This window comes from Crinia signifera, chromosome 12, assembly GCF_055691185.1.
Source record: "Crinia signifera chromosome 12, ASM5569118v1, whole genome shotgun sequence".
NCBI classification, from domain to species: domain Eukaryota; kingdom Metazoa; phylum Chordata; class Amphibia; order Anura; family Myobatrachidae; genus Crinia; species Crinia signifera.
In genome coordinates, this window is record NC_139228.1 from 70,370,533 (window position 1) to 70,395,062 (window position 24,530).

The 24,530-nt window shown below is 45.3% G+C and overlaps 1 protein-coding gene across 3 annotated transcripts in view; it reads right to left on the bottom strand.

Annotated features, from left to right (window-relative positions):
* Nucleotides 1-24,530, bottom strand: part of DICER1 (dicer 1, ribonuclease III) — a 45,408-nt gene that overhangs the window by 15,660 nt on the left and 5,218 nt on the right. Inside the window, exons 2-21 of one of the 3 annotated variants that reach the window (XM_083166681.1) lie at nt 20,856-20,923; nt 18,661-18,723; nt 18,124-18,299; nt 17,836-18,007; nt 14,807-14,937; nt 13,154-13,288; nt 11,885-12,045; nt 11,471-11,639; nt 10,324-10,799; nt 7,619-7,751; nt 5,865-6,107; nt 5,630-5,784; nt 5,396-5,528; nt 4,312-4,387; nt 3,873-4,012; nt 3,451-3,630; nt 2,681-2,894; nt 2,285-2,438; nt 1,489-1,671; nt 1-106 (exon numbers count right to left, since the gene is read on the bottom strand). In XM_083166681.1, the coding sequence (XP_083022807.1) occupies nt 1-106; nt 1,489-1,671; nt 2,285-2,438; nt 2,681-2,894; nt 3,451-3,630; nt 3,873-4,012; nt 4,312-4,387; nt 5,396-5,528; nt 5,630-5,784; nt 5,865-6,107; nt 7,619-7,751; nt 10,324-10,799; nt 11,471-11,639; nt 11,885-12,045; nt 13,154-13,288; nt 14,807-14,937; nt 17,836-18,007; nt 18,124-18,237 (3,075 nt within the window). In that variant the 5' untranslated portion in view covers nt 18,238-18,299; nt 18,661-18,723; nt 20,856-20,923. Of the gene's footprint in view, nt 107-1,488; nt 1,672-2,284; nt 2,439-2,680; nt 2,895-3,450; nt 3,631-3,872; nt 4,013-4,311; nt 4,388-5,395; nt 5,529-5,629; nt 5,785-5,864; nt 6,108-7,618; nt 7,752-10,323; nt 10,800-11,470; nt 11,640-11,884; nt 12,046-13,153; nt 13,289-14,806; nt 14,938-17,835; nt 18,008-18,123; nt 18,300-18,660; nt 18,724-20,839; nt 20,924-24,530 lie in introns of all 3 variants that reach the window. The other 2 variants (XM_083166680.1, XM_083166682.1) reach the window with 2 other exon arrangements.

Consider the following 24,530-nt stretch of genomic DNA (forward strand, 5'->3'; position numbering starts at 1 on the left):
CTGTTTGTTCTGTAAACTTTCCCACTTAGCTTTCCGTTTTTCAGCGCTGCTTAGCGGGAGAGCCTTACCCTTCTGGTTTAGGTGGCGTGGAGTGAGCAAGTTTAACCTAAAAAGAGCAATTTAATAAGTTATTCTTACTGCAGAATAAGGCGGACACTGGTCACCGGCTGCGGCACGGCCCTACCGCCAGAGCTCACCGGCTGCGGAACGACCATACTGCGAAGACTCAGACTGGTATAACATGGTTTGCTGGGATTTGTCGTTTTAGTTCCCCCAGATAGCCAGAGGTTGCTTTAACTTTATAAACTCTACTAGAAAAAAAAATATTTGCCTGGTTGCTACGAGTAACAACCCCTTTTTCTCAAGTGCACAAAGTCTCTTAGAAAATTGATTTTGAACTATAGGATTAATCCAAAGTCCCAATGCAAAATCAGGTGCTCACACTGAAAAAGGAAATTATTTCTCAGAAAGACAAAAAACATCAATCACCAGCTGCTATATACTGGGATGTTGCCAAGTCCCTTTATTATGAATCATAAAACACCGCTGGTTTGAAATAATAATAAAAAATATGTAACATTTAAAAAAAAAAAAAATCAATAATGCCAAAGAAAACAAAAAGGATCTGGCTCAATTAATTTGCAGATATTTTGAGATTTTCTTAATAAAAAAAAAAAAAAAAAAAATCACCTAATGAAAGGATATAACCTCTGATATTTACTAACATAGTCCAGCCACATTTACTTAAGGATGGTACTATTTAAGCATAACTCCTTGGAATATGGAGAACAGTTTCTACCGTTACATTTAAAAATAAATAAATGAAAATTGAAAAAAAAAAAAAAAGGTGACATTACCGATAGCAACCAATCAGAATCTAACTATAATTCCTATATTGCATCCTAGAAAAAGCTTATTGTAAGTTATAGTAAATTTAACCCTTAGAATCTAGAGCACCATGTTTTCAGAAGGACGGTGCTTATCTGGTACTTTAAAGTTGCTAAATCTCCCCCCACCCCCCTCGCACTGGATGTGACCCGGCAACCAGCCGCACCACAATGTCCCACTCCATGATTACTAATGTTGGACGGTATGCTTGTGGGTACCAAGTCTTCCTATATACATAACAAACTTCTATGTTGCATACTCATTAGTACAGGAAATGTGCTTTATAAATTCAACTGAATATAGGCAATAAGTCAATATTTTATTTTTCATTAATGTGAATTAAATGAACCACTTCTCTACAGTAGTCTGTTTATTACAAGTTTTAATTTAGCCTCGGATTTTATTTTTCTACCCAGCGCTGTTCTTTGTGTGTTGTTTTTTTTTTATTTATTAACCGATACATTTAAAACCTCAAAAACATTCTCTGCAGATCGGCACGCCCTGTAACAGAAGGAATGGCGTATTCCTGCACAGCAGCAGAACTGACGACACTAGATCGCGACTATGTTTGTAGGGCTGGCCGTCAGTCACATTCCGTACCTTGAGGACGTGTGGTCTACATCCAGAAGAGGCTGGTTGAGGTTGGTCAAGTCGAGGTTGTACTTTGTTTTATAATATTCAGCAAAGGTTTCATATTCTGGGGATGGGAATTTACTGAGTGGAGTAAGATCAGTGTATACATCAGCTACATAGAAACGATGGGGCTGGTCGAAGTTGCGATATCTGAAAGGAGATAAAACAAAGGGTTTGGTTTAAATACTTTTAAGATGGTAGACCAGTTCCAGTTCTCTAGAAGTAAGAAAGGAATTTATGGGATGTCCGACCTGGTAAGTCCCACAGGGTGCATTAGTTGCTGATTTTTCCTCTGGGGCTTAATTGTATGGATGCATCAGTCATTTGAATTGCTCAGGGCTGCAAATTGCTCCCAGGATTTGCCTCAATATGCAACGGAGTCCTCTCATGTTCATACATGCCAGACCAGGAGCCCTCATCCCCTTATATAAGCCTCAGAACGCACGCATGGCCTTATGTCTGCCCAGAGCCACCACGTGCCCCCACTTCTGGCACCCAGAAGGAACATTAAGAGGAGGCAGGCTGAAGGTCCTTCTGGAGGCGGTGAAGCAGAGAAGGCCGGTCCAATGACACACTGGCGTCATATGATTTCCTGTACATTACCGGTCCAGAATTATCAAGTGTAGAAATTATGGACGGCTGGTCAGTCCGCTCTACAGATTGTCACAAGAACTGAATTTGACACGCCTAGCCTTGAGGAAAAGCAAACCAGTTCTCCGCTCCTTTTCCTTTCATAGACACATCCGCAAATCAAGGTTCTTACCTTGGAATGATAACTGCGTCCTGGTAGTCTTCGAGTTTGAAGATAAAGGGATTTTCTCTTGAATACTGTGAACTCGGAATGCCAGTACGCGCCTCCGACTTCTCAATATCTTCCACAAACTTAAAGTCTATGTCCAAAGTGCCGCAGTCATTAACTGGGGGGAGAGAAAGATAACTTCAAGGTCATTTATATGCCCAGATCTGATCTTTTACTCAAATTAACTATAAGTATAAAATTACAAGATTACAGTCTGAGAACATAATTGTATACGCATTCACAAACTTTATATCGCTATATTTATTCGGAGTAGGGAACTGATGGTAGACCTCCACTTTAGTTGAAGTTTAGGCAGGATGAGCGCTGACTTGCGCTTATGGTTGCGGCTGTGTCACTCACCAACATTGAGAGGTAGAACACAGTAAGCAGAGTCAGCTGCTACGGGCTTGAATTCTAGTGCAGGTTTCTCAAGACGCAGAATGTGGGAGAAGATGTACTGGTGGAGGCGGGTGATGAGCTCCAGCTGTTGCAAAGTTAACGTGAAGCCAGATTTCTTCAACTCAATCGATATGGTCACCTCCCCAGACCGGGTGTAGACCGGGAAGTGCGGAATCTGCAAGAGATACAGTGTAGACATATAAATGCATGACCGAGCCTTCACACACCTAACTCAGCAGATCATTTAAACGAATACCCATCTCACAAAAAAAAAAAAGGGTTCAACCCCCAGTTCAAGCTGTGTCCAGTTGCTAGAAACACCGCTCACACTGGACCAGCCTTCTTGCCAGATCCTCCCTTTGCCCGCGCTTGGAGATGACATCATTTCCATGCGCCGGTAATCTGTGCCTCTGTATACTTTTAGCATAACCTGGGTCACAGAGTTCACACTGTAGGCTACATGGGTCAGTTCCTGTTTCGACGCTGGCGGCTATCAGGGTTGGATTCCCGAGTAACACAACCCGGGTACTCTTTCATACCAAAGCTGGGCCCAGGTGGCTACGGCCGTAAGTTTGGTGTGAAAGGGGTACAAGTTGAAAGTACAAGATGAGTGTAGACTATACAGACCCCTTTGAGCTGCTCCACATTTCTGATGTGATATTTTATATTAACTATAAGCAAATGTATACATTGCGGCAACAGATCTGGTAAATAGAAGCTAGAAGCACTACCTGAGGTATGGGTTTGGCGGTCAGGATACCAAAGCACCTTGTTGAGTCTTCAGGAGGATAGAGCTTCCGCCTCCTAAAGTTCAATTCATCTGGCAGTGGCGTTGTCAACACCATTCCGATCACGTACAGGTAACACGGCTGGCCGGGCCTCGGGTAACTGTTCCGCAGACACTCTGGGATCTGAAAGAAGAGTTTTACATCTATCTTATCTATTTACACACCAATGTACAATATAGAGACTCACCAGGGGTATGATGACATCCAACTATCCTTTATGACACAAAACAAACTACAAATGAAGAGTTCTATCAAGTAGTTCAGGGCTTCAGATTCTACGGTAGTTTGATTTACATTGTGTATGACATGAAGGTAATAGAACTTCCTTTACATACAGGGCTTAAGCGAAAAGAGGGAGGACTTACAGCTTTAAGGTAACACTGTCTCCGCTTGGTGGAGCCCGGCCGGCCTGGAACACTGGTCTCCTCCTCATCATGTAGGTCAAGCTCCTCTTCGTACTTTACCGTTTCCTTTCCAACCGGCATCAAATGGTCATCAAGTTCACCTGCGGAGAACGGGTAGAGCGTTCAAGGCTTTGATCACAATGCAATGTTCTAGGCTGCTTTAATGCCATGCAACCATCTCGGAAAGTTCAAGGGCCATGAAGAGGTTTATTAACCACATGGTACTGCATCTGCTGAAAATGACACGATGGAAATAATGCAGGTCCATGGGAGAGCCTTATTTGACGACATGCGCTACTATCTTAAAGCCTGCAGGTGTCACTGTGGCTACTGCTCCATAAAAAGAGCTATTCATTGGCATTCTGAATGTCTGACATGAAGCCAGCAGGGATGGTCTTACCGATCTGATGCAGCTTCTTGCAGCATATCAGAGCTACTGCTCGCTCAGCAAGTCTGGCGCAGTTCATAGGTGGGCCCTAGAGAAAGAAGAAAGGTGTTGAAGGGTTATTTCCCAGGGAGAACCTCTGACCAACACTAGCGACAAGCTTCCGGTCAACACCTGCTGACAAGTAAGAAAGTTCCCAAGCATCAGAGGTGGAATGCGACATATGCAAGAGCTCATCCGTATGGGTCACGAAAAGCAACCGAGCTCCACTGGGATTAATAACTGGATGATTATCAAATGAATGCTCACAAAGGAATAATTTTTGAAGATAATCAGGGAGCATGTCACCAGCTCTCATCTTTTAGCATCAGCTCACAATATGGAACACGGTGGGAGAGGCAGAGGGTGTCAGGGAGAGGCAGGGGGGGTGAAGCAGGGGGTGAGAGGGAGAGGCAGGGGGTGAGGCAGAGGGCGAGAGGGCAACAGACAGAGGGTGAGAGGGAGAGTCAGAGGGCGGCAGGGAGAGGCAGAGGGTGAAAGGGGGTAAAAGGGAGAGGCAGAGGGAGACATGGAGAACGTCACAGGCAGAGGGTGAAAGGGAAAATCAGTGTGTGTCAGGAGGAGGGTGATGGGCAGCAGTGGGCCCCTTAGTCCTCAGAGGCCCGATGCACTGCACCTGCTCCACCAATGGTAGTTCCGCCTCTGGATCACAGGGTCGAGAGTGTCTAGGTAGACATGCACAGGTCAACACGGAAAAGGGCAACAAGAGTTTTTCCACTTTTTAAAAAAAATGTCGCCTTAGCACAAGGACCCCAAAATAGTGTACCCTCAAATGACTTAGTTCACCAAGCCTCGTGCCAGGTGCCTTGCTGCATTTGGCACACTTTACCATTGCCAATCATGTTCCATGTTGATGGGAATTTTTTTGTGTGAAAAACGCATGTCGACCTTTTAGACCGTGTGCACCAATAAAACAATAGTTCGATGTAGCTGTAGGATAAACGTAATCGTAGAAAGACCCCTGTCTCAGGAAAGGAGGGATACAATACTTTACAAGAGGAGCCTAGTCTGTGAAACTATATTCTTACCAGGTACTTACAACAATGGGGGCTCTAAGAGGGGAGTTAATCGGCAGGTAGAGAGTGGACCGGTAGACACCCTCCGATACCTCTCGGGTTTTACACTTTGGAGCAAGGTGAGTGAATGGGTCGCTGGGTAATCGGGCACAATACCTGTGAAAAAGGAAGAAAGTCTGTCTTTGGAAGAAGGGAAGAGCAGACAACTTGGGAATCTAACGGTCGAATCGTCTGCACACAACCATGACAACACTTACCGGTTTATGTGGCCAATGGCAGTGTTGATGGTTACTCTTGGGCTCCCATCATCTTGCCGCAAGACATATGGCGGAATAAGCTCGTCATCGTCCACGATGGCTTCAGACTCCGTCTCGCCACAATCCAATGACTTGGAGCATTTATTCCGCAAGATCTGCATGGAAAAGAAATATTACCGCACCAGAATAATAACGGATAACCATATATTACGAGAAGGAAGAACAGAGCACACACCTTCTCTATGGCTTTATACGTCTTGAGATCTTCTTCGAATCCCTTTATCTTTTCAGTATCCGCCAACATGATGTAGTTTGAAATGGGGGCTCGCGCTCGACCTTTGGACTGAACATAAGATCTGTACTCTGTTGGCAAGTCGAACCGGACTACTAGATTACATTTTGGGATGTCAACGCCCTCCTCCACTATACTGGTAGCGATGAGCAGATTGGTTTCGTGCGCTCTAAACTTTCGGAGTACCTACAAAATGGAAGCACAGGAATCACTCACTTCTGCTGCAGGCAATGCAGAGAATACATTTATAAGACGAACAAGAAATTACTTTGTTACAGAGCCCATAACAAGTTAAAGGATTTTGGTAATTAAAATAAATAACTTTGTTATGAAACCCCCCCCAGAAAAAAAAAAATCCACAGAAAGTCTTTTGTGAACTAAAAGGAATAGAAATCGTTGTGGATTCTGGTTTTCCATTAAATTACTGTTTTTCTTGTTTTAAAGTTTACTGGTCCTTCAATCAAACTAAATCCCATCAAATGCTTTGTACATGAGGAAAAATAAACCAACTTGTTGTTCTCTGGGGAAAAGCGACATGAAAAAGCCGTCTCCATGAGTAAATGAAAGTAAAAAATTAATAAAATAACACACGTGATTATACTTATGTTAAATCCTATTCTCTGAGTCTATTGGGAACGATAGTACAAATATCCAATTGGCTGCATTCATTTTGCCTCTAAAATTGATGCGGCTATCGTGATAATTTTTCTACTATATGCGCTTCCAATTTAATAAAAAAAAAATGGAAAAAAAAATGGAAAAAAAAATGGAAACTGAGAAATTAGTGAACAATTGTTTTTTTTTTAAATATTGGTAACAGTGTTAGTTTTCTTTTGATCATAATAAATAAATTTTAAATGGCTGCTTTGCTTTGTACAATTTTGTAAAAACACTTTTTTCATTAAAGTACTGAAATTGGTCATTAAAATACCCTGACTTTAGACCTGCTCTGGTACCTAGGGGGTTATCCAGAGCGGATTGATGGGTTGGGATTATTGATCGACTGCTTATGTATGCGTGAAAAACTCATATCGACATTTTGATTGTCAACCTTCTCATTGTCGACCTAGTACTTTTGTCAACCTTCTGACCCTGATGAACTTAGCCATGTCTACCTTATTCATGTGCCGACCTAAGCCCTGTCAACCTTCATAGAGTCGACCAAGCGACCGTATCCCGGTACACCTCCTCTGGCACAACCATGATACATCAGCAACTCAATTGAATGTCTGATGTATCAGATATTAATTTTCCACCATTAAAAAATCTGATGATTTTTGAGAGACAAAAAAAGGGTACATTTACTAAGATTTCTCTTAGTAAATGTACGGGGGCGGGACACACGCACAGTTCTCCGCCAACAAGAGCGGGGGGGGAAAGTTCTACGACAACAAGAGCGGGGGGGGGGGGGAGGAACAGTTCTCCGCCAACTAGAGCGGGGGGGGGGGACACGACAGTTCACCGCCAACAAGAGCGGGGGGGGGGGGAACAGTTCTCAGCCAAAAAAGAGCGGGGGGGGGGAACAGTTCTCCGCCAACAAGAGCGGGGGGGGGAACAGTTCTCCGCCAACAAGAGCCGGGGGGAACAGTTCTCCGCCAACAAGAGTGGGGGGGAACAGTTCTCCGCCAACAAGAGCAGGGGCTGGGCACACAGTTCACCACCAATATAAGCAGGGAAGGAAGTTCTGCCAGCATTACCTCCTCCTGCTTTCTGAACTCCACTTCCATCTGCTTGTTCCGAGGTTGGTTCTTCCCAATTCCGTGTCCAGTTATAAAGTTACTGTTAATGTAAGCCAGCTCTGTGTCCTGCTTCCCGGCCTCCTTAATCAACCTGTAATATTAAGTTGGAACCATTGGTTATATTACAGCTGTGACACAAAACAAACGGATTGTGTTTTTCCACAACAAATCAACACTGGTTTCAAACTGACCATTGCAGATAGTAATGAAGTTTTGTGTATGTTCATTTGAACCGTCCATTACTTTTTACTGCTCTCCTTAAACAATACCTTTGATGTATATTTCGTACAGGGGTACAGTATGCCAATACTAAAATATTTAAGCCTTTGCGATAATTTTAGGCCAAATTCGGCCCTGTCCCTGGTGCTGGGGGTCTAGCATTCGCTACAGGATGGCCAGAAAGGGGGCAGTCTCAGCATTTTATGGGTGTGTCCAAAAAAACGGTGAGTGTTCCCATTCTAGGGAGCAGATATACGCAGACTAGCGAGCAGGTCGGGCCCTTACTACCAGCACCTTACTATTGGCGCCGCTGCTCTAGATGGACGGTGCTACTTGACGGGTTGGGACTGGATGATTTTATTTAGCTGAGAACTCCTCATTTCTCATGCAGGATAAGGCCCAGAACAATCACTGGGGGCCAGCGCTCAAGTTCCAATTCTCCCATGTCTGGTGTATTACAAGGGAGAAAAGAAGACTGAGGATCTTAGCTGTGTTGTCGGGAAAACAGCGGCACTCAGTGATCCCCCAGTCTGTAAATTGGGTGTTGTGGTATGTATTTAGTGAAACGCTTTCCTCCGATGTGTCAGTGTGAGATAAAAGTCGCTGTTACGTCGGTGCTACCATCAAATATTTTTTGCAGTAAATGAAGAGCGAGTGTCTCCTGTACTGTGGGAAAATCACGGTTGATTTTTTAAATTGCTTTTAACAGGTAGCGCATGGCAGGCTGCAGAGGTTTACAGAAGTTTCATGGACTTTTTTTTTGGGTTGTATGAAAAAGATTCAGTGTACGGATTGGGAGTCTAAAGTGGCATACACACTGGGTGTTATTGCCCAGTGTATATGATGGGGAAAATCACTCGGCACATACACACTGAGCGGTTTTCACGGGGAGTGGAGTACTTTCCATAGCATGACACTACTGTAAGGCTGTCCACTCTGCTGGTAATACCATCATCGCTGCCACATACACACTGGGTGGCTTTGGAGCTGAAAACAGCTCAAATGACAAAACTGAGCTGCTTTTGGTTCAAAGTCGCCCCATGTGTATGGGCCTTAAGGGGGATATCCTATCGGCGGCACTATCCTATATGGCCGAGGCATCATTTCCCATGATAATGGCTGCTATCAGGGATTCTGCTTCGTGTGCCTCACTGCCGGGAACTATGACAACACATGGGAGCGTCGATTGCACACATTTTCGCCGATCTCGAGGCTGCTAATTGGATACCATGAGAATGACCAATCGGTCATTAACTGTGATATCCAGACCGTTTTATCGCCCAACGCGGTTTTGGGGAGAATAGGATATCCCCCAATGACACTATAGATACTTGGCCAGCAGGGCAGGTTACAGATATTAAGAGGAGATGAGCAATTTACTGCCAAGCACACCAGAATACATAACCACGGCTGTCCTGTCCTGGCAAATAAAATACGTGACAATACAGTCTATCTGAATAACAAACATGGACAGATATTAGTGTTTTAGGGATGATTCCTATTAATAAAAGCAGTTTTAACATACGCTACATCAGGCATGTCCAAACTGTGGCCCTCCAGCTATTGTGAAACTACATGTCCCATCATGCCTTGCCACGGTTTTGCTATAAGGGAATGCTAAAACTATGGCAAGGCATGCTGGGACGTGTAGTTTCACAACAGCTGGCGGGCCACAGTTTGGACATGCCTGCCCTACATGGTCATTAGCTCCTTTACACATCCTTCCACATACCGACAGAATACACCCCCACCAGATCCACAACACATTCGCTACCCAAGCATGCTGCCACAAGCACCGCCACATGGTCACCAGCCCCCACACTCCATTAGCACAGCGTAATTTGCTCTTGTAGCGATATTGTTGGGGTACAAATATTACTTTCAGAAATAATATAGAGCTTTTGGGGGGTATTCAATCCCCAGCACTATTTCCGACAGATGGAATAGCGCCAGGCGCCTATTAAATGCTGTCGTTTCCAACAGCATTGAAGGCGGAACTCGACAAAACAGATCTGACATACAAACCAGTCAGATCTGTTTTGATGGAAACGGTCGTGGATTGTCGAGTTCTCGGGCAGATCTCGACAATCCACGGCTGTTTTTACCAGTCGACAGGTGGAACATTGCATTCTGCCTGCTGATAAACTGTCGAGCTGGCCAAAAACAGGGCTGGATTCCGACTGGCACAAACTTACGACAGTCGGAAGTCAGGATTAAATACCCCCCCATAGGGTGAAATGTATAATTTGTCTGCAAGGGGTAAATTTACTAAGATGGGAGTTCTAGTTCCTATCGGATGTTGCTATGGGCAACCAACCAGAATCTACTTCTTATTTAATTAGCACCTTCTAGAAGATAGAACTCCCATCTTAGTAAATGACCCCCTAAGTGTTGCGCTCATAATATGACATTCAAAGTAAAAGGAAGCAGAGGCGGCACATTACCGATTTAGAACCACCGCCGTATATCTTCGCTCCACAAAGATGATGCCACACAAAATGTTAGTAAACGGGGAGGGGAAGCTCGTTTCCGTTTTCTCTTTCTCTTCAATCTCTTCGTCCTCATCATCGTCATCCTCGGAGTCGCTCCACGATACGTAGTTGTCCTGGTTGCGGTTGTTGTACCACTCCACGCTTTCAAACTGCTGGCGCTCGTAGGGTTTGTACTTACGTAGAATTTCCAGGAGTTTGAGGACTTTGGGGGTGACAAATTTCAGGTCAAGGGAAGCGGGGGAGAAGTGTTCCTCGCACAGAGCGTGGATCTTCCTTAAAATAGTGTCTGTAAACAACAGGAATTTCCGGTGCAGCTCCTCCGGCTCGTGTTTGATGTACTTCTGCAGCTCCCTCACCATCATCCCGGCCACTTTATCCGCGCACCACGGACCCAGCACAAGCAGAACCGCTCGACAGTCCGACAGGATCTAGGATAGAGACAAGTGGGTCATGTGGCGCAACAAAGATGCATTGGCCAGTATCAAATCGATTCACATCGCTAATTATATTCTTGAACTCTTCACTGTAAACAATTTTTTTTTTAAAGATTTAAATAATATCATATGAGGTGGAGCCATCCCCCCGTTTGAGTTAATTGGTTTAAAGTTAAACGGGATACATATGGATGACCGGCAGTCAGAATACTGACACCAACATCCCTAAGGAGGGAATCCTGACAGGGTAAGTTTACTTGCCTTCCACCTGACCCCCCCCCCCCCCCCACCACCACCCTTCCTGCAGCCTTACCTTAACCCATCCATCGCCCTTGCATCTTGACCCCAGCTAGTGCCTAACCCCTGTATCTTACCAGGCTAAACCTATCCCTCCCCAACCTAAAGTCCCCCCCCTTCTTGGTGCCAAACCTCAAGTTCATAAACCCCCACACTCCAGTTACTCACCGTTCGGCAACGCGGCAATCTGATTCCGGCACCGCCATTTCAACTGAAGTGCGCATGTGCAAACCTTGACCACTGAGGCAGGAGCCGAATTCGGTTCACTACGAGTGAACCACAATCGGCTCCTATATGCACCGACCTGGAACTGGCCACCCCTGTTCTATAGTGTTTCAGAAGACCTGGCCTGCACGCGGGTCTCCTACCTGTTTGGAGATGGACATTGAATCTCTCTCTTTAGAATGCGTCGGAACATTACAGTCCTCCAGGAAGTGCAGTGATTCATCCAGTTCCGTTAGGAGCCTCTGATAGAGTCCGCTTTTGTCATGGTAAGGGCCACAATCCAACACAATCTCGCAAGGCTGAGAGGCATACCTTAGGAACAGACACAGATGGTGGAGACAATGTGCTACACAGAGAACACATACTTAAGAGTTTCAAATAGTGCCCCCCTTTCATTTTAATATCAATTTAGTACTTAAAACCAAACACTCCTCGCTTTCCGTAGAGGTAGCCATTGCTCCACCCTCCCCCAAAATGAACAATGCTGCACTGCAGTCAATTCCCCGCTGTGCAGGGGAGAACAGACCCCTAGGCCATGAATTCTGCGTCCTGTTTACCTGTCCAACACCACGAGATCGGTTGCAGTTTCTGCGTTACTCTTTAGAATTTCCTCCAGTTTCTGGATCTTCTCCTCAAGGTCGCGGGGGTCACATTTCCCGTTCAGTATAGAGGCGGTCAGCCCCAGGATCCGTGGACACGTCTGGAAACTCTCACAGATCTGCGTGTGAGGAGAGAGCAGAAGGGGGTGGGGATGTTATGAATGAGCTCTTCACACACGCATGCAACACCGCTACAATAAGTGTCTACTTATTCCTGATGGCGGGAAGTGACTGAGTGCCATGTCGTCACAGCAACACTTCCCGCAGGTTGCGTTGACTGTTTGGACTGTTTGGGGCTTTTTACAGTTGGGAGGAAACAATCAGTAACGACTATTAGAGCTTTAAAGAGGTTAAAAAAAAAAAAAAAAGTGTCAAATGTATGTTTCTCAGTAACATTTCAGTGTGACATGAACTTATAGACTATGTAAGTGGTGATTCACTGGCAGTAATGTAGTGGAATTTGCAATTGTTGTTATGGCAAGCCTCCTAGTAAGCATAAGGCACCACCCACAGTTGTGTCTATCCTCCATGAGATACATGTCGCCTTATACATATCGTGTGAGCTCCGTGTCCTATTTACAACAATGGGGTTTATTCAATTGCAGTCGGATCCATTCCGACATTCATTTGTCGTAATGGATCAGACCTGCTCACCCGGCCTGGTTGCGTGAGCAGGTGGGCAACTGGGGAGGTGGCGGGAGGATGGCACCGGGTGAGCTGCTGCTTACCCGGCGCCGTCCTCCCTGCCTCAAGTCGCATTGAGATTGTCAGAAACGTCTCCCAACAAAAGCACGTGGATCCGTGACTTGGATCCACTTGGTTTCCGACAGGTCAGAGTATTCCGATTGGTCAGAAAAAGAAAAAAAAAAAAAACACCTTATTAACTAGGTTGGAAACCCCTTCTAACCTATTCAAGCCAGTAACTGACATCTTTCCGACAAGACGGTAGTTTCTACTGCAATTGAATACCCTTTTTCCAATAGCATTTTCTTTGCAAAACGGAGTGAATAGAACACACAAGCAGCTTCTGTTGATTAAAATGATTTGTGGCATGTCTATATTCAGGCCAGAGTGCAAGGCCTGCTATATACCATAATGGTTTCATACAACTTCTATATAATAAAGGCCTTAAAGCATAGAAGGTTGAAGTTCTACATTTCAAGAATTAAGTCGGAGTCCAAGCATGGTGGTAATTTTGGGAAAGCTTCCCCCCCCCCCCCCCCTTACCTTCATAACATCACAATACGGGTGATCCTGGATGGCAAGATGGCACTCGTCGAACACCAGCAAGTTAATCTTCGCTAAGGATAGGATCTCGCTCTTCAGGAGGTTGGCGAAGATGTGGCAAGTCATAACCAGGATCTGAAGACGGACAGAAATGGAAGAATCATGTAACATCGCAAAGATCACATCCAAGACCTGTGCACACGTCTGGTTTACATTTCTGAAATAATACCTCATATGTTTTCAATGTCTCCTTTGTAAACTAACTGACAAGTCCCATCAAAGCCCTCCAGCTGACACACACCAAATTGCTTTTGTGCTTAAGTTTCAGGAAAATAACGTTTGACAAGTGCCCCAGAGAGGAAGGGGGGGGGGGGGGGGGGGAGCGACTGACTTAGATATTTTATTAGACGAGTTGTAGCAATCATATTTTATTCCTAAACTGCTCATAACGGAAACCAAAAAATTGTAAACAAACTAAGTATTACAGGAACCACGGAACACGACCGAGAGATAGGAGAGCTTTGAGATGCCGATAACTCACAGGAGGTGACAGCACAGATGTTGAAACACGAGGAAATAATCCCACTGCTGTTGAGAAGTTTTAACTGCAGAGGGTAAGTGTAGGTGGTCACTGGCAGCCCATCTGCTCTACAGGCTGGTAAAGTTTTATGAGCGCTGAACCAACAGATGACCTTCTCGTGGTGGTAAATACCCAAAGCACCGAGAGACAACACAGACGCCGCCACACATGACAGACTACAGCGGTGACCACACATTATTATTATTATTTACAGATCTAGGGAAGACTCGGAACACTCTGTAGCTCTCTGTGATTGGTTATGGAACTGCTAAGCCTACGCCAAACTCCTGCTGCCAGTGCAGTACAACAACACTCAATCCTTACATACTGGTGATCTAGACGAGAGTTACCGAACTTGAGAGCTGGGGCCTGCAAGAGTACCAGGAGCTCTTCTTTAGGGGGCCCATGATTGACAGAGACTTCATCAATTCTATTGGGAACAGTCTCTCTTTTGGGTGTCCTAGAATTATACCGGCACTTTGGGTCCCAATGTCACTAAATTAGGTCTTTTCTTTCCTGGAGCAGTGAAGAATTTATACTTGGGAGTATGGACTTATGCGTAAACTATTTATATATCTGCAAGGCTGGATAATACGGATGGCATGGTTATGGATGAGCAAGGTAATTGTGGTTTCTATAAAATGGTCATGATGAACTGACCACTAGGTGGCACTATTCTGATAAATATAGTCACACTCATCAATTCATATTTACACTCCACCACATCAACCAAATCAGAAATCTGCTTTCATAGCCCTTTGTAAGTTGGGCAATAAAAGCAGGTGTCTGATTGGGTCATAAAACCTCAGAACATGGGCCCTTATTCTGGTTCACTCGGAAAGGCAAATTCCATCTTAAATGGACAAAACCATGTGCACTGCAGGTGGGGCAGATGTAACGTGTGCAGAGAGAATTAGATTTTGGTGGGGCTTTGCCTTTGACTTTGAATAACCCCCATGATGCATTCTTGGTGCACACATTCAGTAAGCAATTTTAATTCCATTCAAAAGTAAACAGACTGTATTGTTCAAAGTTCTAAACAGCCATTCCAGAAGACAATGGATCAGTAGTACCTGGCGTTCCATCAGTTCCTGGTTCCATGTTTCCTTTGTCCAGCCTTCCACCACCTCTAGACTGGAATATTCCCCAACTGTGAGATCAGAGTGGGTCCTGACTGCAGAAACTTGTTGAGCCACTTGTTTAGCTGGAGGCAATATAAAGTATATTAAATGTGCAGAATATCACAGCATTATAAAAAACAAAAAAAATAAAAATCGCCATAGTAAAAAAAAAAAAGAATTCTAAAATTGCTATCCTAACTCTACAGCAAACCTGATAACAAAATCTTTACGCACTTTCTAACTGAAGGGGTCCAAACATCAGCAATCACAAAAAACTCAAGATGTATTCATTTTGCAGGTGCTTTAGCCCAGATTTATCGATTTTCCATCTCGCCCCATTGTCGATATTTTAGCAATTTGTAAATCATTTTTATCTAGCGATCACAGAGTGCCCAATTTACTGATATAATACAAGTAGTGGTCTAGAAATTGGCTAATAAGTAACATACGCTAGAAATCTACAGACCCTATTGGTTGGTTGGTGTACAAAGGAATAGCTAAAAATGTTGTGGCCCCCTGCCAAAAAAGATCCTGGTGCACAAAACTTTTCCGGGCTAAGCTGCGCTGCCGCAGCAGGCTGTTTTTGAGAATAATCTGGACATACCACCAGCAGGTAGGTGTGCGCCAGCAGTGCCTCCAGTGGCACACCACCTCTAGCGGCACCCTCCTGTTGCTCCCCCTGCACTCCATCAGTGAGTGGGTGGCAGGCCACGCTCGGGGGGACTATGGAGCGCTCGATAAGTTTGTGCGCCCGAATGACTCTGAGCCGCCCCGAACCTCCCAGAGAGTGGCCTGCCACCTGGTGTAGAGAGGGACAAGCTCACTTTTGGTTTTGCACCGAATATAGGCCCAGGAAGATCTTCAACTCATCTGCAATGATCCATTTACCGTACATGCACTGATCAGTCCGTGTGATGTTACTGAGCCAACATCTGTTTACTCTAATAACCCCGTCCAATAGGGGGTCCTGTCCCTCAGCAGAGCAGGATTACCGGTACTTATGTAGTAACTGGGCTGCCGATTTCTAAATCGGGTCGGATCGGGAGATCGCATCGCATCGCATGCGACCATGCGATTCGATGCGATGCGATGCGATGACCCGATTTTTCCATAGGAATCAATGTTAAAATGGACTGAGTCCATTTTAACATGGAATTCAATGGGAAAAATGGGTCCTTTTCATACCCCTACTATCCAAGTGGGCATGGAGTTGGATATAAACCTGTGGCGAGCGTAGCGAGCCACCGAGCCCGAAGCGTGGCGAGCGAAGCTTCGCTCGCCACGCTTCGGGCTCGGTGGCTCGCTACGCTCGCCACAGGTTTATATCCAACTCCATGCCCACTTGGATAGTAGGGGTATGAAAAGGACCCATTTTTCCATAGGAATCATTTTAACATTGATTCCTATGGAAAAATCGGGTCATCGCATCCGATATCGGATGCGATGCGATGCGATATCGCATCGCATCGCATCTGATTGTATGCCTTAACTTAAGGCATACAATCAAAAAATCGGCAGCCCAGTTACTACATAAGTACCGGATTACCTCTTGCAGCAGGAGACATGGAGCCCGGGCCTCTGTGAGTAGTGGCACATGTCAGTGTGATAGTGTTTGGCTGCCATGTGACCGGTACGTGGCCGTCATCACTGATGCAGTGTGAATAACGTCAGGAAGGGCGGAGGTCAAGAACGGGGGGCGCGACAGGAGGGGGGGTGTTGTCTGAACTGGCTGCTGCCCTTGAGTGGTGAGTATTGCTGGGGCTCAGCACCCTGGTAGGTTTGTCCGGCCCCAGCAAATCCCATAAGGTCACCAGGTGCAAAGGGTCGGCATGACAATTGTTGACATAACAGTCAAGACAAGTTGTTGTTTTTTTAGGGTTTTTCACAGATTTTTCAAACTATTGCTTAATTTACCATACACGTGGACTACAATTGTGAATAGTAGTGAGGTGAGCAAAGCAAGCCAGCGACAGACTATATATAAACCTCTGATGTGCAGTACCGCCAGTGACCACTAGAGGCCACTCGATGGACCAAATTACTCCTTAACAGAAAGTGAAAGCAAAACGATATGTTTCAAAATTGATGGATATAGGGTAGGGATGGCCATCGTGGCCTTTGCCATCGATGGTGCATAATTATGCAATGGATAACCATTAGTGTTTTTCCATATTGATGGTCATTTATTGTCTTTGACTGATTGGCATGTGGGCCAACCAGAATACGGGGGTGGGACGTCACGGGTGTCCTGGGCAGAGCTATGCTCCATGTCCCGGGAAAAATCAAAACAAAAAAATTTAAGCTTGACATCGATAGGGGAGAATCATCTACAGATGGGTCTGTTCCCATCTTGGCAGGGGATGGCGCTGGCGTCGCCAGCCGCCATCCCCCGCCAGCGCCATGGCGATCGTGAGAAGGGGACGCGCGCGCGCCCTCTTCCGACGGCGCTTCCATACGTTTCCCCGGGTCCCCGCCGGCTTGCCGGCGGTAACCCGGGGTCCCCGCCGCCTGCCCGCATCCCCCCTAACCCCCCCCTAACCCCGTCCGTCTCCCTGAGGCGGAGACGGACAGGGTTTCCGCCACGCTAGCGACGGAGACTGAGAAGCGCGTGCGCGTGAGACGCACGCGCGTCTCAGTCTCCTCGCTGGCGAGGCTGCTGGCGGGTCGCCAGCGCGTACGTTCTGGCGACCCGCCAGCAAGGATGTGCATAGGCACATACTGTAGTTCACCCCCATTGATGTCAAAACTATTCAACTTCAGCCATAAACCATTGATGTTTTCTAAACGTCGATGGCCATCCCTAATTACTGTTTATATGCAAAATATCAATTGCTCAACAGCGCCAAACGGTGGGGAAAAGCATGAAAGTCACAAGTGCAGGCATGGAAAAGGGTAGGTTCTGTTTACTGACAGACAAAGAACAATTTATAAATAAAGCTCTGTTTATAAATAAAAAAAATTAAATATTAAAAAAAACCCACAGGAATTACCAGAGTTAACCAAGAACACTGTTCTTTTAGCGCCTTCAGTAAAGTCTCCGCGGATCTGATAGGACAGCTCTTTAGTAAGTAGTACGGCAATGAAGGTCTTCCCTGAGCCAGAGTTCAAACACACTATTGTATTGTGGTCCAAAGCTGCTTCAAGTAGCTCCACCTGCAGAAGGAGGAGAGTAGTGCAGGCATTTACACGTGCTCCAGGGATTATGACTTTCAATCATGGCTAAAGCAAGGACATATTTGGCGTATTGAATGCAGCAAGAGTATCTGTACCTGATATTTCCTAGGGGTGTATATATTATCGTGAATTGCCTCCTGCTGCCAGGGTAGCCCAAAGAAGGGACCCATTGGTGAGGAGGCCGGGGTCAGGAGCTGCAGGCCTGCCATGCTGGGGGTCTTCTGAACATCCAGTGACTTAGATCATTGCATCCGTGGGTCTGGGCTGCTTGCTGCAGGAACACAAGACAAAAAAAAAACTTTATTGATATGCCGTCGTGTACACAAACACAAGCTCTTTACATCAGGAAGTAAGATATTAAAACCAGAAAAAGTGAATCAAATTGTTCCCAAAATAAAGTGTAATTTCAAAGTCTTCATAAAAAAAAATAAAAAAAAATAATAAAACTTAATTGTTGGTTCGCATTTAAGGCCCAACTGCAGCGGTTTAACCAGTAGGATTTTTGATAAATATAAATCACAAGCCAAATATTGGTCCAAAATAACCAGAATATTTAAATTTTCAACTGACTAAATTACATTTTATAGAAAGAAAAAAAAAAGGGGGGGGTTCTACGGAAGAAAAGCGCTCACCTGCTTCAGTCTGAGAGACGCGCATTGCAATGGCTCCTGTAATGTTCTGCGACACCATCATATCTGCACAGAGAACAACAGCGCAATGTAACAACGTTGCTTCAGACAAGTCTCAAATATTGGAAAACATTTCAGGCGCCTGTTGTGCTGCATCTAAGCCCAAATGCAGGCCTAGAGCAGAATTCAATCAACAGGCAAGGCTGAATATTAGATACACAATAGCATTTACTCTCTAGGAATGGTGTTCTTGGGCGACAGAAAGGTGGTGATTCCGGGTGGCTGCTATAAGCAAAACTTACAGACGATAAAACACTGCATACGCCAGCGTAAGAACATGCGTACAGAATTACACTTCCAAACAGCAATCGGACAGAAAGGAGGTATCAGGCGTGGAAAACAGGTACTGCAGAACCTAGGCTCTTGGGTATTTTGTGACTCGACATTTTTTTAGGGTGAATTTGACTCTTCCTAAATCGATCCTGTGCCGATTTTACATCCGGAGGAAAAATCTGGCATTTGCCAAAACCAAATCAGCAAAATTGCCGCTAATTCAGGTGATTTTGGCAAATTCACAGCAGTTTTTGCCCATGCCGATTTGCCCACCTCCCCCACACACACACACACACACACACAAAAAACCCCAGTGAAATCGCATGGGCGAAAATTTACTCAAAAACCGGGTAAACATTAGTAAATCTCTGCCTTTTTGGCCTGGCGAAAAATTCGGCCTGTATTGAATACCCCATTTAATCTGCCCATACATTTGTGGGGACATACATGCAATTTGGTCACCTTTTATGCAACTGAGGCGATCAATCACATAAAAAACACCCGAATCACCTGTTTTTGACAGCAGGTGGAATGTGATATACCGTACGTGAAAGTAATGCATGTGATGCTGCTGCCCATGGAGGTCCCGGGGGGCTCAAAGGGGGGAATGCAAGCGATTCATCGATATATGCAGTCGTCCGATTTCAAACTACCTCAAAACGGTGGCGAAATGCCTTTTCCTACAACAATGGCCGTCGGCACCCACAACCGCCTGCAGCCTGTCAATCAAGCTACATCTAGAGCCGACACATACGCAGAGCAGAAAATATTGCCCACCGGCGGCCGAATCAAACCTGTATCCAGCTCGGAAGCAGACCCAATATTTGAGGGGAGAATTAGGAGTCCTTAAGACAACTTGGAGTTACCCCACAGGTTATAAAACTATTTCCCTATAGAAAGCCCAAGCAGGGACCTGAACAAGTGTATGTGCACACAACTACAGTAATATGCAGGGAAGAGCTGGGGAAAAAAATCTTTGGTTTTCAATAGAAAAAAAAACCACCATGTTTAAATGCTCACATTTGTTATATAAATTCAAAAAAAGATTTCCTATATATAAAAAGGTAATTATTACAGGTCATTATGATGAATACAAATTTTTGCTTGGCAATTCATTTGGCACTCAAAGGGTTAAACCAGGGATGGGGCACCTTCGGCCCTCCAGCTGTTGTGGAACTACACATCCCAGCATGCCTTGTTACAGTTTTGCTATGAGGCCATGCTGCAAGTGTTGCAGGGCATGCTGGGATGTGTAGTTCAACAACAGCTGGAGGGCCGAAGGTTCCCCAACCCTGGGTTAAACATTAATTCATAGAAGTACAATTTCCCGTAAACCATTTCTTTTACAGGCACAACAGGAATGGGTTCTGTCCGTCATCATCAACCTACCGGGAGGTTTGCATTTTATAGACCAACATTTCTATTGAGTTTATTCCATTATTCATGCCCCCCCCCCACCCCCTTTCTATACTGGCAGGCAGTTTAACACACTTCGAAACTAAAATAAAAATAACAATAAAAAAAAAAGTTTAGGCAACGCACATTTACAAAGCAAATAAACGCCAGAGCCAGCGATCGTCTGGTTACCCCTAGCATGAGGTCATGTTGCATCTACAAGTACTACAAAACGATCGCCTGATTCCAGCCTCTGAATGGGAGCCAAAGGCAGCTTTTATTTGAGTGATTACAGAGCTCGGACATGCCTATATGCTGAGGGGTAAACATTATACAACGCACGGGGATTATAAAAAGATAGTTTGAGATGTTTGAGGTCTTGCGCTTGGTGCCCGAGTGTGTACTTAGCGACCAGCCGGGTCCGACGGAACAATGATCTATTTCAGCTTATTACCTGAGTAATCCTTTACCTCGGTGCAGATTACGGAGCCGTCCCAGAGGTTCTCAAAGTCGGTAACTTAGTATCACCCTTGGTAACCTACAGGAAACATAAAAATGGGAGCATTTACAGCAGGAGTCACGTAAAATAACCATGTGCAAGTCTGCTTTCTTGCCTTTCCATAGCCTTGGCGATACAGGGGACGTCATGTGCATTTCAGAAAATCTAATTACAATGTGTCCTTTTTGGCAGCTCAGAGAACTCTCCCCAGAAAGACATTGTTGGGATACGAAACAATTAGTGTGGGTGGAAAGCTGAAACACAGGGCCATGCTGCAAGCGAGCAGGCGCACAGCGCAATATCTGTGGGCTCACAGCATTTACCGCTTTGTCTCAGAGGACCACAGCCAAATGTACTTTTTCTGGGGGGGGGGGGGGGGGGGGGTGGACAATTTAATTAGTTTAAGTGACTAGCTTCAAGACAGGAAGATGTTATGTATATGCTTTACGTCTTAAAACAGCTTGTAAAAGCCAGATTTCGATGTGGTCTGTGAACTGCCATTTTCACGTTCGATAGGAAATATAACATTACACCAGAGTTAACAATCTGAAAGGAAAAAAAACGGCGAAGTCAAAACATTTACTGCTGCTTAAAAAATAAAACAAGGTTAATGTGCGCAATAAAAACGGACATTCTAAACGTATTGTCAGACAGGACGTTTGACGACTGCTCGTCATTGAGGAGCGCAAAGCCGGTGGGGGTGTGGATTACGAGCAGAAATAAATATATATATATATATATATATATATATATATATATATATATATATATTTATTTATTTATTTTCCGCAAATTGTACATTGAAAATGATTTTGAAATTGCTGCATTTTGGCAATTTGGGTATCCCTTATCTGGATATATGTTATCCAAATGATTCCAAAAGCAAGTTTTCGGAATGCACTTTTTTTTTTTTTTTAAATCACTACTGGGGGCGTGACATGTAACTGGCACTACTGGGGGGCATGGCATGTAACTGCCACTACTGGGGGGGGGGGGGGCGTGACATGTAACTGGCTCCAAATATGTGCAAAAAAATATGATTGCTTGGCATTCAAATTCAGCGTCTGACCTAGTACACAGACTTTGTTTCATGTTTTGAAACCTTGTTTCATACACAAAATATATTTGTGTGTATTTCATGTGTTTTCACAACATAAATGCATTTTGTGTTCACACATGGGGGCCCTCCTCAAGATACCTTGTCGAAATATAAAAACATTCGGAACAAAAGGGATACTCAACCTGTACTTAAATCATCACATAACAGCCAAACCTCTTCCTTATTGTGTGTACACATGGTGAGATATGCCTTCCGATGTTGACGATATAGTCAACATCGTGTCGGCATCGCATGCAGATCGCAAAAGGGTTTCAACCCTTGCGATTCCGATGCACGTTCAAGTATCGCAAGGCATATAGTCTTGGCTGCATTGCCATTGCATGCCGTGCAATGCGATCTGATCGCACCGGGACCGGCATAGCATGGCATATCTTACCGTGTGTACACCATTACAGTCCCAGTGGAAATTCCCTGTTCTACTATGGCCACTGTAAAGTAATATTTACAGAAGAGTGAAGTTTATGAAATTATGTGCAAACCGAATTTTGCAATCGGATATGAAACGGAGGGACGCAGACCAGGAAACGCCAAGTCCCTCTCTAAAACTTGTACTGCCTCTGTACATTGGCAAATTTACAAATTTCTGGCGATTTAACTTTCCCACATGTAAGGGGGGTATTCAATCATGGGCCGCAGCTGTCGAGCTGTCCCGACAGCCGTGACCCTGTCCCGTTCTCGGTCTGCTCGACCGAGAAAAAGCAGGCGGGATTCAATGTGCCGCCTGCAGCGGGACGAGAAGGGGGCGCGGCCGCGAGCTGCGGATGGGAAGAGGTGAGCTGCAGCCAGGAGCCCGACTGGTTGTGAAGTCAGGCTCCTTCTGTGAGATCCCCTGTTCAATGCTGTTGAGGAAGGCAGCATTCAATAGGGCCCCGCCGCCGTCTCCCCAGTTGGGAGATGGCTGCGGAGATTGAATACCCCCCTAAGTGTATTATATTGACAGCGATCACTTGTTTTTGTTCTTGTTTGAGGCTATTATGGAATTTTTTTCATTGTTAAAGGGTGTACACACAGTACGATTGCCTTGTGATTCGATCCCGATTCAAGTGGGACCGAATCCCATGCCAGGCAAAACGCATTCGATTAATATAGTCTAGCCTGCACAGTCTAGTTTTCTGTGCGATTTCCACTAAACGGTAGCGCGCATTGGAATCGAATCGGCCTTGAATGCGTCCTGAAAACCGTTCCATTTCAAAGTAAAGCTGGCCATACAACTACAGATTTACGGTGCCTGGCTAGAGTGGCCCATGGCACTGCTGGTTACGGACACAGACTCAAATCACAACCACATTCAATGCAGGAGAGGCATATCAGCAAGTCAGTGCAGAGTTCTATGGTTTCCATGGGATATGGGAGCAGAAGACCAATCAGAGAGCTGCTGTTAACACTACGTCTGGATACAGCGTCTCACCTGCGCTTGTGACTTAACTAATTGGACCCTGAAGAACTGGCAGCATGTGGAGTGATCCGATGAGTCACTGGTCCAGGTGGTTTTGGGCTGATGGTAGGGTTTGGGTGTGGAGCAGCACCAGTTGGCAACGTGCAGGCTAGCGGTGGTTCCATAACGGTGTGGGTTGTGTTCACGTGGCATGGGAATGGCCCACTCATCCGTCTGAACCCATCATTAACTGCATTGCAGATTTAGTTGTGGCCCTTCATGAACTTCATGTATCCCCACAATACGGGAATCTCGCTAGAGGTCTTCCATTCACTTATGGAACGGATGCTGCACTGCTGCGCTCCACCGGGCTAGAGGGCGTCCTTCACGAGACAAGCCACCTATCCCATCGCTTCTGGCTCTTCAGTGTCATCATCAGATAATGGATTAATATGGCAAGCCATTCATTCGGGTGGAATTACACTCTGGTGGCCATCTATTTCGCAGAGCAGCGATAAGGTATGAATCGGGCCCAAATATCCAACATTACATCGCACTAGGAAAGAAGGGGGAGGGGTGTTGGACCGAGAACAGCAAAATGTCCATAAAAGATTTACCCGAGGAGGCGAGCAGAAATGCGGAAAAAGTCTGCAGCGCACTAACCAGGACGTTGGACAGGTGTAGCTGCTCATTCTGGATCATGAACAATTGAACCCCCCCCCTTATATAATAAGCTATGCCTACTTATAAAACTGAGTTTAACCTAGGCCGTTCTCAGCGTGTATATACCTACCGGGAGAAGAGAATACACAGACATGTAGAGCTGCAGGCCCATGGTCCATCACACTGTAATCTGTGTCCTTACCCTGCACATATACCTTTTACCAGTAACTCTCCCTGTACCTCTGCCACAATAACGCTTTCTTTCCAGCCCATTGCTCTTGTATTGTGAATGGTTTTTTTTTACCACAGCTACCAAGATTATTGATCCAGCGCAGTTACCATATAGGCCCCGCACTGAACAGCTGATGTGGACGATTCCAATTCATCCCAAAGATGTTGGAAGGGGATGAGGTCAGGGCTCTGACAAGAACGGTCAGGTTTATCCTCACCAAACTCTGCAAGAAATGTCCCTTGCTTTCTGAACAGGG